Source organism: Sorex fumeus, unplaced genomic scaffold (genome assembly GCF_029834395.1).
Source record: "Sorex fumeus unplaced genomic scaffold, SorFum_2.1 ptg000054l, whole genome shotgun sequence".
Classification (NCBI taxonomy): domain Eukaryota; kingdom Metazoa; phylum Chordata; class Mammalia; order Eulipotyphla; family Soricidae; genus Sorex; species Sorex fumeus.
In genome coordinates, this window is record NW_026606111.1 from 37,157,943 (window position 1) to 37,173,229 (window position 15,287).

The 15,287-nt window shown below is 36.4% G+C and overlaps 1 protein-coding gene across 2 annotated transcripts in view; it reads right to left on the reverse strand.

Moving 5' to 3' along the window:
• CEP85L (centrosomal protein 85 like) overlaps positions 1-15,287 on the reverse strand; it is a 124,664-nt gene that overhangs the window by 100,805 nt on the left and 8,572 nt on the right. For both annotated transcript variants that reach the window (XM_056125071.1, XM_056125070.1), the window contains exon 2: positions 4,835-4,996. In XM_056125071.1, coding sequence (XP_055981046.1) covers positions 4,835-4,996 — 162 coding nt within the window. The remainder of the gene's footprint in view (positions 1-4,834; positions 4,997-15,287) is intronic.

Genomic DNA, 15,287 nt, shown 5'->3' on the forward strand with positions numbered 1-15,287 from the left:
CCATGAGACATCATGTGCTCTTCATAACCAGCAATAGAAAAAAAATTATTTCATGATGCCTTTTCAGCAGGTCTGATTGTTGGGGGAAAATTCCAAGTAATAATGGTGCATCTTTTGTCGAAATAATGGATGTAATCAAAGTAGAGAGAGAGTTAAGGGGAAATCATCTCCCTCACAGGCAGGGGAGGGTTAGGATGGGGGTTATATTGGGGTTCTTGGTGGTGGAAAATATGCACTGGTGAAGGAATGGGTGTTTGAAAATCGTAAGACTGAGACTTAAACCTGAAAGCTTTGTAACTGTTCTCATGGTGATTCAATAAATAAATTTAAAATAATAATAATAATAAAGAAAATTTTTTTAAAAAAGAAACCATTGTGCAAAACATTTCTTAAAAACTAACAAAATCTAGTGACTATAATAAAATACACAAAGAAAAAAGTGTTTCAGAGAAAATTATGACATACCCTAAAATAGTGGCTGCTAGGGTTAAGATGTGTTGAGAGATAATGATAGGTAAGGATTCTGGAATTTCTTTGGGGACAATGATGATGATAATTATGTAGCACTGTAGCACTGTCCTCCTGTTGTTCATCTATTTTACTCGAGCTGGGCACCAGTAAAGTCTCCAATGTGAGACTTGTTACTGTTTTTGGCATATCGAATATGTCACAGGTAGCTTGCCAGACTTTGCTGTGAGTACTGAATACTCTCAGTAGCTTGCCGTGAGGTGCGGAAGAATCGAACTCAGGTCAGCCGCATGCAAGGCAAACGTCCTACCCACTATGCTATCGCTCTGGCCCGATGATAATTATAATGTCCTAAAATTGATGAACTATAGATGTATAATTCTATATATGTAAAAGACACTTTAATGGATGACCTGCATGGAATGTGAACTACACCTCAATTCAGCTATTTAAACAAATTATGGTTTTCACATCACAAATAACTTCCTGAATCATCTTATTTTTTGCTTTCCGTCTTCTTAGGAACAAGACACTATCAGGTCCTGCCTATAACACAAGACACTATTAGGGTCCTCCCTGTAACACAAAACTGTAACCCAGTTTTGTTCTCTCTGGACCCAGCTCCTTCCCCATTCTTGACTTTGTGATTCCTACTGAACCTCTGATTTTTACCCTCCATAATATTCTCACTGTTGAGTTTTTCTCTCAAACCAGTGGATTAGGATATGTTCCCCTAGTCTGTGTATCTGGCCTATCCAAGTATGTTTCAAGATAATTATTTCCAATCTGTTTTTTTCCACTAGACGTGGTATGCAATGAATAGAGGAAATGTTTAATTTTAAACCTAGAACAGTAACACAGGAAAAATGACTGAATAAGACCCTACTTTATCTTTCAAAAACTTAATTTCTCCATAAAAATGAAAGAATACTCCAAATGGTAACTTTTCTCTATTTTCCTTATTTCTGATATGTATCCTAACAAGAGAACCTCAAAATTACTCAATAGCCCTTCTATTTACAAGTTACGTCCAATGAGATATGATTAAATTGAAGTCCACTTCTAACAACCCCAACTATTTGAAAAAAAAATATGAGGTCTATTACATAAGAAAACTACTTCTAATGAAGATTAGCAGTTAGGAATTATCAAATAATTATTCAACTCCATACATTATCTTAAATAAAATGCACTTAAAAATTAGTACAAAAAAATTAGTACAAAGTAGACTACAAAAAGCTCAAACTTAAGTGAATAAATGAGCCACACTCCACTCTGTAGTCACCCACATCCTAGCTCTGAGTACATTTTTTTTTGGTGATTTTGCTGTATTTTGAGTATTTTTTTTAATTTTTATTAGTGAAACACCATGAGGTACAGTTGTAGACTTACAAATTTTTGTGCTTGGGTTTCGATTATACAATGATCAAATACCCATCCCTCCACCAGTGTCCATTTTCCACCATCATGGATCCCAGTATCTCTCTCACCCCCAACCCTCCCCATCCCCCCCCATCCCACCCTGCCTCTGTGGCAGGGCATTCCCTTTTGTTCTCTCTCTCCTTTGGGGTGTTCTGGTCTGCAAAAGAGGCACTGAGTGGCGATCATGTTCGGTCCATAGTCTACTTTCAACACGCATCTCCCATCCTGGGAGGATCCTCCAAACACCCTTTATTTGGTGTTCCCTTCTCTATCTGGCGCGATAGCACAGTGGTAGGGTGTTTGCCTTGCACGCAGCCAACATGGCCAACCCGAGTTCGATTCCTCCGCCCCTCTCGGAGAGCCTGGCAAGCTACTGAGAGTATCTCACCCACACGGCTGAGCCTGGCAAGCTCCCCGTACTGTATTCGCTGTATGCCAAACACAGTAACAACAAAGTCTCCAAAGGAGACGTTACTGGGCCCGCTCGAGCAAATCAATGAACAACGGGAGGGCCTTTACCTTTACCTTCTCTATCTGAGCTTCCCTTTTCCCTAGCACGCCCGGCTGGCCTCTAAGCCATGGAGTAATCATCCTGGTACTGATCTCGACTATTCTTGGGTATTAATCTCCTATTTTGTTATTTTATGTCCCCCAGATGAATGCAATCTTTCTATGTCTATCCCTCTCTTTCTGACTCATTTCGCTTAGCATGATACTTTCCATGTAGTACCACTTGTATGTAAATTTCATGACTTCACCTAATCTTTGATAAAGGAGCCAGAAATGTAAAGTGGAGTAAGGAAAGCCTCTTTAACAAACTGTGCTGGGAAAACTGGACGGCTACATGCAAAAAAATGGGCTCAGATCTCTGCCTAACACCATGTACAAAAGTAAGATCAACATGGATTAAAGACCTCAACATCGGACCGGAATCCATAAGGTACACTGAAGACAAAGTTGGGAAAACCCTCCATGACATTGAGGCTAATGGTATCTTCAAAGATATCATGCCACTGGCCGAGCAAGTGAAAACAGAGACAGACAAATGGGACTATCTTAAACTAAGAAGCTTCTGCACCTCCAAAGAAACAGTGACCAAAATACAAAGACAGTCTACAGAATGGGAAAGGATATTCGCTGAATACACATCTGACAAGGGGTTGATATCAAGGATATATAAAATACTGGTTGAACTCCACAAGAAGAAAACATCCAACCCCATAATAAAATGGGGTAATGAAATGAACAGAAACTTTCTCAAAGAAGAAATCCAAATGGCAAAAAGGCACATGAGAAAATGCTCTACAGCATATTTCTTAAATAAAACTATTCTTTACACCACACATAGAAAAGATAAAAGTCTGGGATGGGAGCCTATCTATTGTTTGGAGGTGGGTAAGAGTGTTGGGAATCTCACTCAATGATAGGAGCCATGTTTTATGGTAGGTAAAAAGTCCTTATGAAAGGCCATAGAGCCTAGTGTAAGCAAAACTAAGCTCTTGTATTTGCCTCCGGATCCTAGGTTCCCAGTTTCAAGTTAGTTTTCCCTCAATCACTCAACATAGACATTATGCACTGCAACTAGTGCTGCGAACTTCAAATACAAATTCTGCTCAAACAAATTTCTGTGCAATCACAACTACATGCCTGGCCTCCAGATCCTGGCAAAAGATCTAGGAAGAAACTGATCATCTGCTGTGGTGATTTATGTTACAATTTGGTAGTCTGGTAGACACATCAGCTTCAAGTTACAGATCTATTTCCTACCAACCTGGAACTCAACACCCCATAAACAATTTACCACATTAAAAACGTGGTGCCAGTAATGTTAAATTAGTGTCTCAACTTCTTGCTAAACATAAAAAGCTCACACCCTTATTTAGTGATATCTGACATATCAAAATAGCTCTGGTTAATGGAAAAGTACTTTATGACAATTGTAGAATGTATTTCCATACAAAATCACTGTCTCTAATAATATTCTAATGTAATCCTCTCCATTTTGAACTCAACTTCCACAGTCTTAAACACAGTAAATATTCAATAAACATTAATATATGAATGAACCTCCTAAAAGCTCCAGGTTAGAGAGGAAATAAGTACATCCACATTAAAAGTCACTTATAAAATTAAATATTTGTAATTAACAAAGAATTCCTCTTAAGTACTCAATTGATCTTAGATCCAGTTATGGATTATTTTCAAACAATTGTAATGAAATACATTTTTTAAGAGTGCAAGTTGTCTTTCAAATCATTCACTTGAAGTTTTAATTGCAGCAAAACACAAATAGACAAAAAATAGGAGAGAGGAATGAGAGACTCAGCAGACCAGTCTCCCACATTTATTTGGATTATCCCATGCCAAATAAATTGCTCAGCATTATTAGTGAACCTTTCTATTAATTTAGCAATGCTCCATATCTGGTGTCATCCATTATTTCTGGGAGTATTAAGCACCACTGGGTGTGGCCAAACCCCTACTCCCCAATAAAAAGATTCAATTACTAATCTTTTTTAAAAATGAAAATTAAAACTACAATGAATTATCACTATATTCCCTATCAGAAAGGCTACATTTTTAAAATAACCAAATGCTGGAAAGGTCAAATTAAAAATCGGATCACTCATACTGTCCCATTTCCACAAATTATCAAAACAGATATGTAGTATTCTAGTGATATATGTAAAATATTAGATATTTAAATTAGTTATTTAAATTATTTATTATTTAAATTATTTTATCTTCAAAATAAGTACATTCATTATTTGGTTATACAACATTAATATAAAGTGATTATATCAATTAATAGATTTCATTATTAAATATTCAATTATTTGCAAGTCATAATTTCTCAGCTTGAAACAAAAAAAAGATACCTTCTGAATGTTTCTATCACAATCATCTGAGAACTGGCAGTTAAACACTAAGAATTTTAGCTCACCTTCCACGCTGTCAGAACAAGAAGTTCCAATGCCAGTATCACCACTATCTGAAGCTATACTGTGTCGCCTGATATGGTTATTTCGATGGTTGAATGGAACGGTTGTAGCCTGCCACAGTGGTTCATTACCAGGTAACCATGTTGATAAAGAATAATCTGGGCCTACAACAGAAATACACAAAAGTTAACACATAATGTTATGACTAGGCAATAGATACATATCCTAAACCTGTGAAAAGCAGACCATACACAGAGATGATTCAGCAACTTCCTCAAACTGAAGGACTATTTTCTGGGTATTCAATTTTTAAACACATGTATGTCTTATTTAAAAACTACAAATTCAATCATCTATCAAAAATTCCAATAACACCACTGGAAGTGAAGCTATGGAATACTTGTTAGGAAGTTATTTAAGATCCTACATACATAAGTAATCAAGAATAAGTACAAGGCAACATATGAGTAGAGCGTGTCCATGAAAGTCAAAGAGGCCTTATTTTTGTATTATATTCTAATAAATAAGTTATAAGAAAGTTTTATTTTTGTATTATTTTATTTAATATTTTGCTATCTTTTAATCAAAAGGGGAAAGTTGGATAGTAGAGTATGTTTACTATTAGCTTAGTTTTTCCTTCTGAGTTACATTAAATCTTTCTTTAGCTAGTTTACAATTTTTCAATGTTCTCAATATTTACAACCTAAGAAAGATGAACAAAGCTGATGACATCACACTTCTTGCTTTCACTTAGTTAACCCTTAAACAACATAGGTTTAAACATCATGCATCCACTTTTATGTAAATGTTCTTACAGATTATGTAAACTTACAACAGACAAAATTACCAGTGCAGTACTGTGAGTGTATTTTCTATTCCTTAATGATATTTTATGGAAATATTTTATTTTTAAAAAATATATCTTATTTCTTTTTTTTTAAAGCAAGATAGTTTCTATTGAAAGACATTTTCTTACAAAAACGTAAGGCGTGAAAAGGAGAGGAATCCATGTTCAAGAGAGAACACGGGCTTCTCCATAGGAAAAAAAAAACACAAGCAAAGAGATACAGAGACAAGCAAAGTACATGTTCAATGGAAAATATGAGCTTGAAGAAAAAGCCAATATTTTCCTTTCTTGACCCTGTTTTATTACAGGTTTACCCAAAGAGTATTTTAATTGAATACAGGCTACTAATCAACCCCAGGCTATTATTAATTAAGTTTCAGTAGGAGTTCACAAATTATAGGTGAATTTTCAACTGTGTATGGTGTGGATACCCCTAATCAACATAATGTTTGGGGTCAGCTTATGTACACAGCTATAAGTAATCATAACAAAATGGCAATGACAAAAAAAAAAACACCCACATACCAGGGTTGGAAAGATTGCTCAACTAACTGAGCACATGCTTTGCTTGCCAGAGACTCAAGTTCAATTCTGAGTATAGAGCTAAGAGTAGCCTCAAGCAACACTGGGTGAGACAGGGAAAAAAAAAAAAACAACCTAACAAAAAGGATACATCAATAAACAGGATAAAGAGCCTAGAAATAAACCCACACACATACTGTATAATAATTGCAGATAATTTTTCCTGTCTCTAGCTTAGTACACATCACATCAAATTCAAGTTATCTTTTTATGTATCTTCTCTCCTTATGGAGTTCAATTCCTCAGAGACTTCAGTAACTCATTCATTATCTCATGCACCTAATTAGTGTCTGAACCTCTTCAATTTATGTCAAAAGCACTAACTGAATTAGATCTCTCCTCTCCACTGCAGCCCAACCTGAGTACCCTTACCCTCCATCCTTTGACTGGTCTTATGAAAAGAACTTTATACACAACTCCACCCAAATCAATCTCTATCCAGTGTAAGAAATATCTTCTTAAAATCAAATATGTATCATTATCTTATACATCTCTATGTAACTGACCACATGTTAAGTAAAACTCCTAAAGTCTGACATAGTCACCCACTGGTACTTCTTTTACTAATAGTTTTCTCTTCCACCTGTTACACTCACACTAGCTATCCATTATAAATACTAAGTAACTATTACAAAGCACACATATCTAGTAAGCTAGTAAACTGCATCAACATATCCAGCTCCTTAATAAATCCAAGCTAAATTTTCTTTCTCTACCTTCTTTACATGTTTCACTTCAAATGTTTCACTTACTCTACATGTTTTCTCATATTTCTCCAGATTATATTAAATATTACTTTGTGCTCTCCCAACATAAACTCCAAAATTTCTCAACAGCATTTGGTAAATTATATTTAAATTATATCATTTTCTCTCTCTCACCTAAGTGGGAATGTGGAAGATATTTTTTTAAGTCTCTAACACAGAACTGCAGAGTAAGGCAGAGTCTCAATAAATATAGTTATTATTATCACTTGGACACCCAATAAATGCTCATGAAATAAGATTAGAGATTCATAAACCTTATAATCCAGTCTAAAAATATTGTTCCCTTTTAGAAAGATTAAAATAGATATTATTTTGGTAGATGTCTATCTATTTTAAAGTCCAGGAGATTTTAAACTATCCCTTCAACCAGTTTGAATTTATCTATTTAAAGACAAACACTTTTAAAAGTTTAAAAAATTTAAAAGATTTGAAGGGCATTCCTCTAAATATTGTAGGGAAACAGTCTCCAGTAGTCAAAAGAAACAAAAATGTCACAGCACTTAAACATTTAAGTTGCAAAGACAGAAACCAGAGGAATATCTAGCTGAAATAAAAGAAACTTATTATAATAATTTATAGTCTTCGTCCTAATTCTACACCTCATTTTAGCATTTTTAAATCTAAAATTAAATGAATCCAACATTTCTAATTTTTAAATTACAAAATAAGATATACATTTAGTGAAAAAGAATGTGAACTGTGAAATCAGGCTACCTAGGTTCAGCTCAACTCTCTTAAGACCGTAAGTCATTTAGCCAATTAATGCTTCAGACTCTCATGTAAAAGATAAACCTATCTATAAGATTATTGACACTTAAACATTAACCGCAAAAAAGTTCAAGAAATAAATAAACCATACAGATTACAAGAACCTAATAAAAAGCCAAGAAATACATCCATGCATGTATGTGGACAATTAACTTACTACAAAGGACTAAAGATTGGGGAAAGAATTATCACATCTAAATGTGAGAAAAAACCTAAAGCCACATCCAAATGTATAAAAATGCATGCTACTTACACCAAACACAATTATAAACTCAAAATGACACAAAGATTTGAAAATGAGACCTGATGACATAAAACTAGAATAAAACATAGTAAATTATGTAATAAGCTGCATGCTATTGGTCTTAGCAATACTTTTTGAATTTGACACCAAATTTAATGGCAACAAAAACAAAAGCAAGGCAATGCCTAACTAAAAAGGACTTGTTCTTAGGATCTTCTATATATATTATCATGTCATCTTAAAATAGTGATAGTTCAACTTCTTTTCCAATTTGGATCCTTTTTTTTTCTTGTCTGAATGGTGAGACAATGACTTCTAAGACTATATCAAATAGTATCATGAGTAGATTTCCCTGATTTGCACCTTTCCCGGAGAAAAGGCTTTTTCAGTTTTTTTTAAACAATGAATATGGTATTGACTGTGGGTTTCTTGTAAGTGGCTTTACTATCTTGAGAATTTCCCCTTTTATTCCAATTTTGTTGAATTTTGATCATGAATGGATACTGAATTTTTCAAAGGCTTTCTCGCAATGATATGAAATTTTTCATTCTTTTGTTGATAGTAGCACTGTCCTCCCATTGTTCATCGATTTGCTCCAGCAGCCACCAGTAACATCTCCATTGTGAGACTTGTTGTTACTGTTTTTGGCATATTGAATACGCCACAGGGAGCTTGTCAGGCTCTGCTGTGCGGGCGAGATACTCTCAGTAGCTTGCCAGGCTCTCCAAGAGGGACAGAGGAATCACACCCAGGTCAGCCGTGTGCAAGGCAAACGCCCTACCTGCTGTGCTATGGCTCCAGCCCTTGATGATAGTATATTACAGTAATAGACCCACATATATTGGATCAGCTTTGCATCCCTGGGATAAACTCCGCTTGCCCATGATATATGATCTTTTTGGTATGGTGCTGAATTTGTTTCATTAAGACTGGGTTAAGGATTTTTGCATCAAAGCTCATCAGGGATATAGTTGTGTAATTTTCATTTTTAGTAACATCTGCCTCCTTTTGGTCTTAAAATGATGTTGGCTTCACAGGAATGATTCCTGTAGATAGCAAAGTTCTTTGAAAGTTTGGTAGACCTCATCAGTAAATCCATCTGGACCAAGGATTCTGGTCTTGGAGAGATTTTTTTTTTCAAACGATGAATTTTATTACTATCATTTTTTTTTCTTTTTTTATTAGTGAAAAACCATGAGGTACAGTTATAGGCTTACAAATTTTGTGCTTGGGTTTCAGTTATACAATGATCAAGTGCCCATCCCTCCACCAGTGCCCGTCATCCATCCCCATGGGTCCCAGCATCCCCCCCCACCCTCATCCCCCCCCCCCTGTCCCATCCTGAGGTCTTGGAGAGATTTTTAATTACTCTTTCAATTCTTTACTTGTGATGAATCAGGTTTTCTGTAAAGATTTTCTGCTTCATCTTCATTAAATTTTGGAGATTATAAATTTCTAAGAATTCTTCTATTTCATCTGGATTCTCCATCTTAGTAGCATAAAGTTGCACATAATAACTTATCTTTTGCAACTTATTCCCTTTCACCATTGATCTAAATATTTACTTAGGGTTACTCTCTTTTTTCCTCAAAATCTAACTAAAGGTTCTAGACTTAGTTTAGTTAAGACTAGACTCAGCTTTAGATTTAGTCTAGCTAAGTGTTCTAGTACTACCAGGTGTGGACAAAAAACAAAAAGACTCCCCTAAAAACAAAAAACTCAAACTGAATGGCTTCAAAAGTGAATTCTACCAACTTTCAAAGAATTAAAAACAACCCTTCTAAAACTCTTACAAAAAAACTAAAAGCAGTGGCATCCAAGAACATTTTATAAAAGCGCAGAACATTGCTTGCAAAACCAAAAAAAGGGATATCTCACACACACACACACACACACACACACACACACACACACACAAACTACAAAATACAAACCAACAAATGTAACTACACCAGATTTTAAAATTTTGGCAGACTGAAATTAAAAAGGCATTCTACCAAACAGGTTACATCATGTTTCTTAAAAGGATTATTATGAAAAATTAATGAAGAACTTTAAAAACTCAACAAGGAAACAAGGAGATATTTCAAGTAGTAGAATATAGGCAAGGCCTTAGAGTTCCTGAGTCCCTGGCAACTCATATCTCACAATATCTCCCACCAGCAAGCTAGCACTGTGGGTTAAGCATCTTTTGTAAGTCGCCCCAGTTTACCCAACACTATTGTGTGTAGCCACTCTTTTAAAAAAAAAAATTGAGCTGCCATTTCCCCTAGAATGTCCGGCTGGCCTCTAAGCCATGAAGTAATTCTCCTGGTACTGATCAGATAGAGAAGGGAGCACCAAATAAAGGGTGTTTGGAGGATCCTCCCAGGATGGGAGATGCATGTTGAAAGTAGACTATGGACAGGACATGATTGCCACTCGATGCCTCTTTTGCAGACCAGAACACCCAAAAGGAGAGAGAGAACAAAAGGGAATGCCCTGACACAGAGGCAGAGTGGGATGGGGGGGATGGGTGTGAGAGGGATACTGGGATCCATGGTGGTGGAAAATGGGCACAGAAGGAGGGATGGGTATTTGATCATTGTATAATTGAAACGCAAGCACAAAAATTTGTAAATCTACAACTGTACCTCATGGTGATTCACTAATAAAAATTTTTTAAAAATTGAGAGAGAGACTCTTAGGGCTCAAGAAAAGGATGAAAAGTCACCTCCAAAGAATACATACATGTGAACAATATGAATATATAAAGATGTTCATATCTCTTACAATTAACAAAATATAAATCAAAATAATGATCTCACACCTAATAGAATGACTATCACAATATAAGGAACAAGTTCAAGAATACAGAATGAAGGGAACCCTTGTACATAGTTGATGGGAGTGTCTATTATTGCAGTTACTCTGGAGAGCAGTATGGAGCTTCCTTAAAAATCAAAAATAGATTTTTCTTACAATCCAACTATCCCAAATGCTAATGAATATGGAATATATATAATAATTCCCTACAATCAAGTTATATTAATTCCCTGCAATCAAGTTATCTCTACAATAATTCTCTACAATCAAGTTATCCCATATATATGGAGTCGATATATGGGATAACCAATATATAAATATTCATTTAATTCATATAAATATTCATTTGGGGCCACACACACTGATGCTCAGGTCTTACCTCTGACTCTGTACTCAGGGATCACTCCCGGCAACTCAAGGACCACACGGTATGCCAAGGATCAAACCCGGGGGTCATTTGCACACAAAGTAAATGCCTGATCACTGCACTATCACCCTAACCTCAGTTATCCCATATTTATCTGGAGAACACAAAAGCTCTAATTTAAAGAGCAGTGCATCTCCATGTTCATGTCAACATTGTTTTAATGGGCCAAAAGTTGAATACAACCTAAATGTCTATCAATAGATGATTGGGTACAAAGAAGCTGTGGACATAAACAAGTGGAATATTACACAGCTATTTAAAAACAATAAAAATCTTCCATTCTAAACATAAACACAGACATGGGTATATTTAGTGAAAAAGAAATTGTATATTTAGTCAGAAAAAGGCAAACAGTATGACTTCACTGATATGATACATAAAAGAAAAAACAAGAGTTGGAGGGGGTTAAAAGGAGGGCATTGCACATCCAAAAGAACAAAAGCAAACGGTGCTGGCGTGGATGTGGCGAGAAAGGGACCCTCCTTCACTGCTGGTGGGAATGCCGACTGGTTCATCCCTTCTGTAAAACAGTATAAACGATTCTCAAAAAACTAGAAATTGAGCTCCCATTTGACCCAGAAATTCCACTCCTGGGAATATACCCCGGAGAGGCAAAAAAGTATAGTTGAAGTGACATCTGCAGTTGTCTGTTCATTGCAGCACTGTTTACAATAGCTAGAATCTGGAAAAAAAAACTGAGTGCCCAAGAACTGATGACTGGTTAAAGAAGCTTTGGTACATCTACACAATGGAATACTACGTAGCTGTCAGAAAGGATGAAGTCATGAAATTTACATACAAGTGGTACTACATTGAAAGTATCATGCTAAGCGAAATGAGTCATAAAGAGAGGGATAGACATAGAAAGATTGCATTCATCTGGGGAACATAAAGTAACAAAATAGGAGACTAACACCCAAGAATAGCCGAGATAAGTACCAGGAGGATTACTCCATGGCTTTGAGGACAGCCGCACACACTGGGAGAAAAGGCAGCTCAGATAGAGAAGGGAGCACCAAATAAAGGGTATTGGGAGGTTCCTCTGAGGATGGGAAATGCATGATGAGAGTAGACTATAGTCCAAACAAGATTGCCACTCAATGTCTCTTTTGCAAACCACAGCACTCAAAAGGAGAGAGATAACAAAATGGAATGCCCTGCCACAGTGGTAGGGTGGGATGGGGCTAAGGGGGTAGAAGGGATGCTGGGACTGGTGGTGGTGAAGAATGGGCACTTATGGAGGGATGGGTATTCGATCATTGTATAACTGAAACCCAAGCACAAAAATTTGTAAGTCTACAACTGTACCTCATGGTGTTTCACTAATAAAAATTTAAGGGGAAAAAAAGGAGGGCATTGGAGTCCTTTGGGGGAGAGAGCTGGTACTCTAGTGATTGGTGTGATGTTGGAATTATGTGCATGAGAAACTACTTTAATAGTATTACAGACCACAGAACCTCAATATAAAAAAAATTAAGTGAATTAGGAAAAAATAATAGTTTTAGGGACAGTTCCATGGCTGAGATTATCTGCCTTGCAAGCTTCAAGCTACAAGTCTGATTCCCAGTGCCAACACACAAGCCAAGCACAGATTCAACAGCTCTGCTTTTGGTGCCTGGCAGTGCTGATGTCTGAGATCACCAGTGCCACAAGCTATTTCTGGCTACAACACTGTCAGGTATGGTGTCCAAACACAACTAAAGGGTGCAACCACAGAAAATCCCACAACTTAAAACATATGAAAGTACCACAACCAGAAAATGTAATGTTTGGCCAACCTGTGTGAACACCACAATCCAAGTGAGCACTACAACCAGAATAAACAAAAGTACCACAAAAAAAGGAGTGTGACCCCCTTATGAGCACCACAACCAATTTTGCCAGCATCAAACTTGATGTACAACCCCCATGTACATGACAACTAAATGTTGTCACTTCAACCAAGTGTGTGTGCAACACTTAGTTCAATAGCAACAACAATGGGAAGAGAAGATAAACTACCACTAATGTTTTTAGTTTTTAAAAACTAAAAAATAATTTTTACTAAAAATTAAAATTTTTAGACAATGAAACTATATTCATGAATATATTTCCAGAAGGCAATGGGATATGATAGGTAAAGTTAGTAAAATGGCTCACTGAACAGTGAATTGTATTGGACTGTTGTAATGTAGTACATACAGATGCTGGTTTATGATGATACACACCTGAAATCCATATAAAATTATTGTGTGACGCTATTTCAATTAAAATTAAAGCTGTGCTCAGGCTTCCCAATGCCACTCCAGCAATAAATACTCAGCTCAGTTGTGCAAGCCTGACAATTCAGTGCTAGGCCCAAGAGGTGATACTGTTTGGGCACAGTGATGCAAACTAAAGGCCACCAGGATCACCCTGGCAGTGTTCAGGGACCACCAGGGCTACATCCACTGGTGATTGGGGAGCCATGTGGTGCCAAGGACTGAACTCTGGACTTAACACAAACAACACATGGTTTCCAGTCCTTTCAGCTAGTTCCCTGGCTTCACAATAAAAAATATTTAATTAAATGTGCATGTGTATATGCATATATATCTATGTCACACACAAAATGGATTACTATCCACAAAAATAGAAAACTCAAACTATTTTGACAGATAGCATAGGTATTAGTGCTAACTGAAAAATGAAAAATACACTACTATCTCCTTGTAAGTAGAATCTAAAAGATGAAAAGAACTTGTAGAAGTGATGCAGAGTATGCAAAGGCAATCAAAAAGCATAAATGTCCAGGGTCAGAGAAATAGTCAGTGCATTCAGCCAGCCAGATTCAATCCTTGGCACCCCATAATCACTCCTGCCAGAAGTGATTTCTGAGCAGAGAGGCAGGAGTAAGCCCTGAGCACCACTGGACATGACCCCCAAAATAGAATATTTTAAAGTAAAAACTTGCAGTTTTAAGATAAATTCACAGGATGCAATGTACAGCATGGTAACTACATAAAATAATGCATCAGGAGTCAGGATAGTGGCAGGTAGTGGGCTTACTTTGTGTTGTGTGTATGTATGTGTGTAATTCCTGGCATGAAAAAAAAGATAGAGATATAGATAAGGAAAAGAAAAGTCAAAAGGCTGAAGATCCTGCTTTGCATGCAGGAGGCCAGTTTTCTGACCCTAGGCACCACACAGTCTCCAAGCACCAAGCAACCCTAGAGTACTGCACTGGGAAGAACTTAAAAATAGTTTTAACTATGTGTGGCAACTGATATTCACTAATTTTATTTGGGCAAACATTTCACAATATACACATTATGTAATTATATACACTAAACTACTAATGTTATCAACTATTATTCAAAAATTAGGGGGGAACCCCAGTTCAATCTTCAACCTAAGTAAACTGACTTCCTAACATTTGAATCAAATTGTAAGCAATTAACAGCTAGTATCACTTTCTAAATATATAAGTGACATATATAGTAATTTTTTAAACATTAACACAAAAATATATACACCCAATGAAATACTACATAGTGACAAGAGTGTGAACAGTCATCCAGTTCATAGCTACTTGAAAGGAATTTAAGGGTATCATACTGAAGGAAATAAGTAAGAGGCAGAGAAACAAATACAGGATGATCTCACTCATTTGTGATATATATATATATCAGATATATATATATATATGGAGAGAGAGAAGCAAATTAACAGTATGAACAACATCAATTGATAATAAACCCTGAACACTGGATTGAACACTGGAGTGCCAGGTAGAGAGTAGAAGGTGACAATTAGGGTGGCTGGAAGTTAACAGTGGAACAAAGGTGGAAGGTCTAGAACACTTGGATTGTGCTAAGGGAGGTAACAGTAATCACCAAAACCATCACTGTCACTGTCACTGTCCTGTTGTTCATCAATTTGCTCAAGCGGGCCCAGTAACATTGTGAGACTTGTTACTGTGTTTGGCATATCGAATACATCATGGGTAGCTTGCCAGGCTTTGCCGTGCAGGCAAGATACTCTCAGTAGCTTGCCA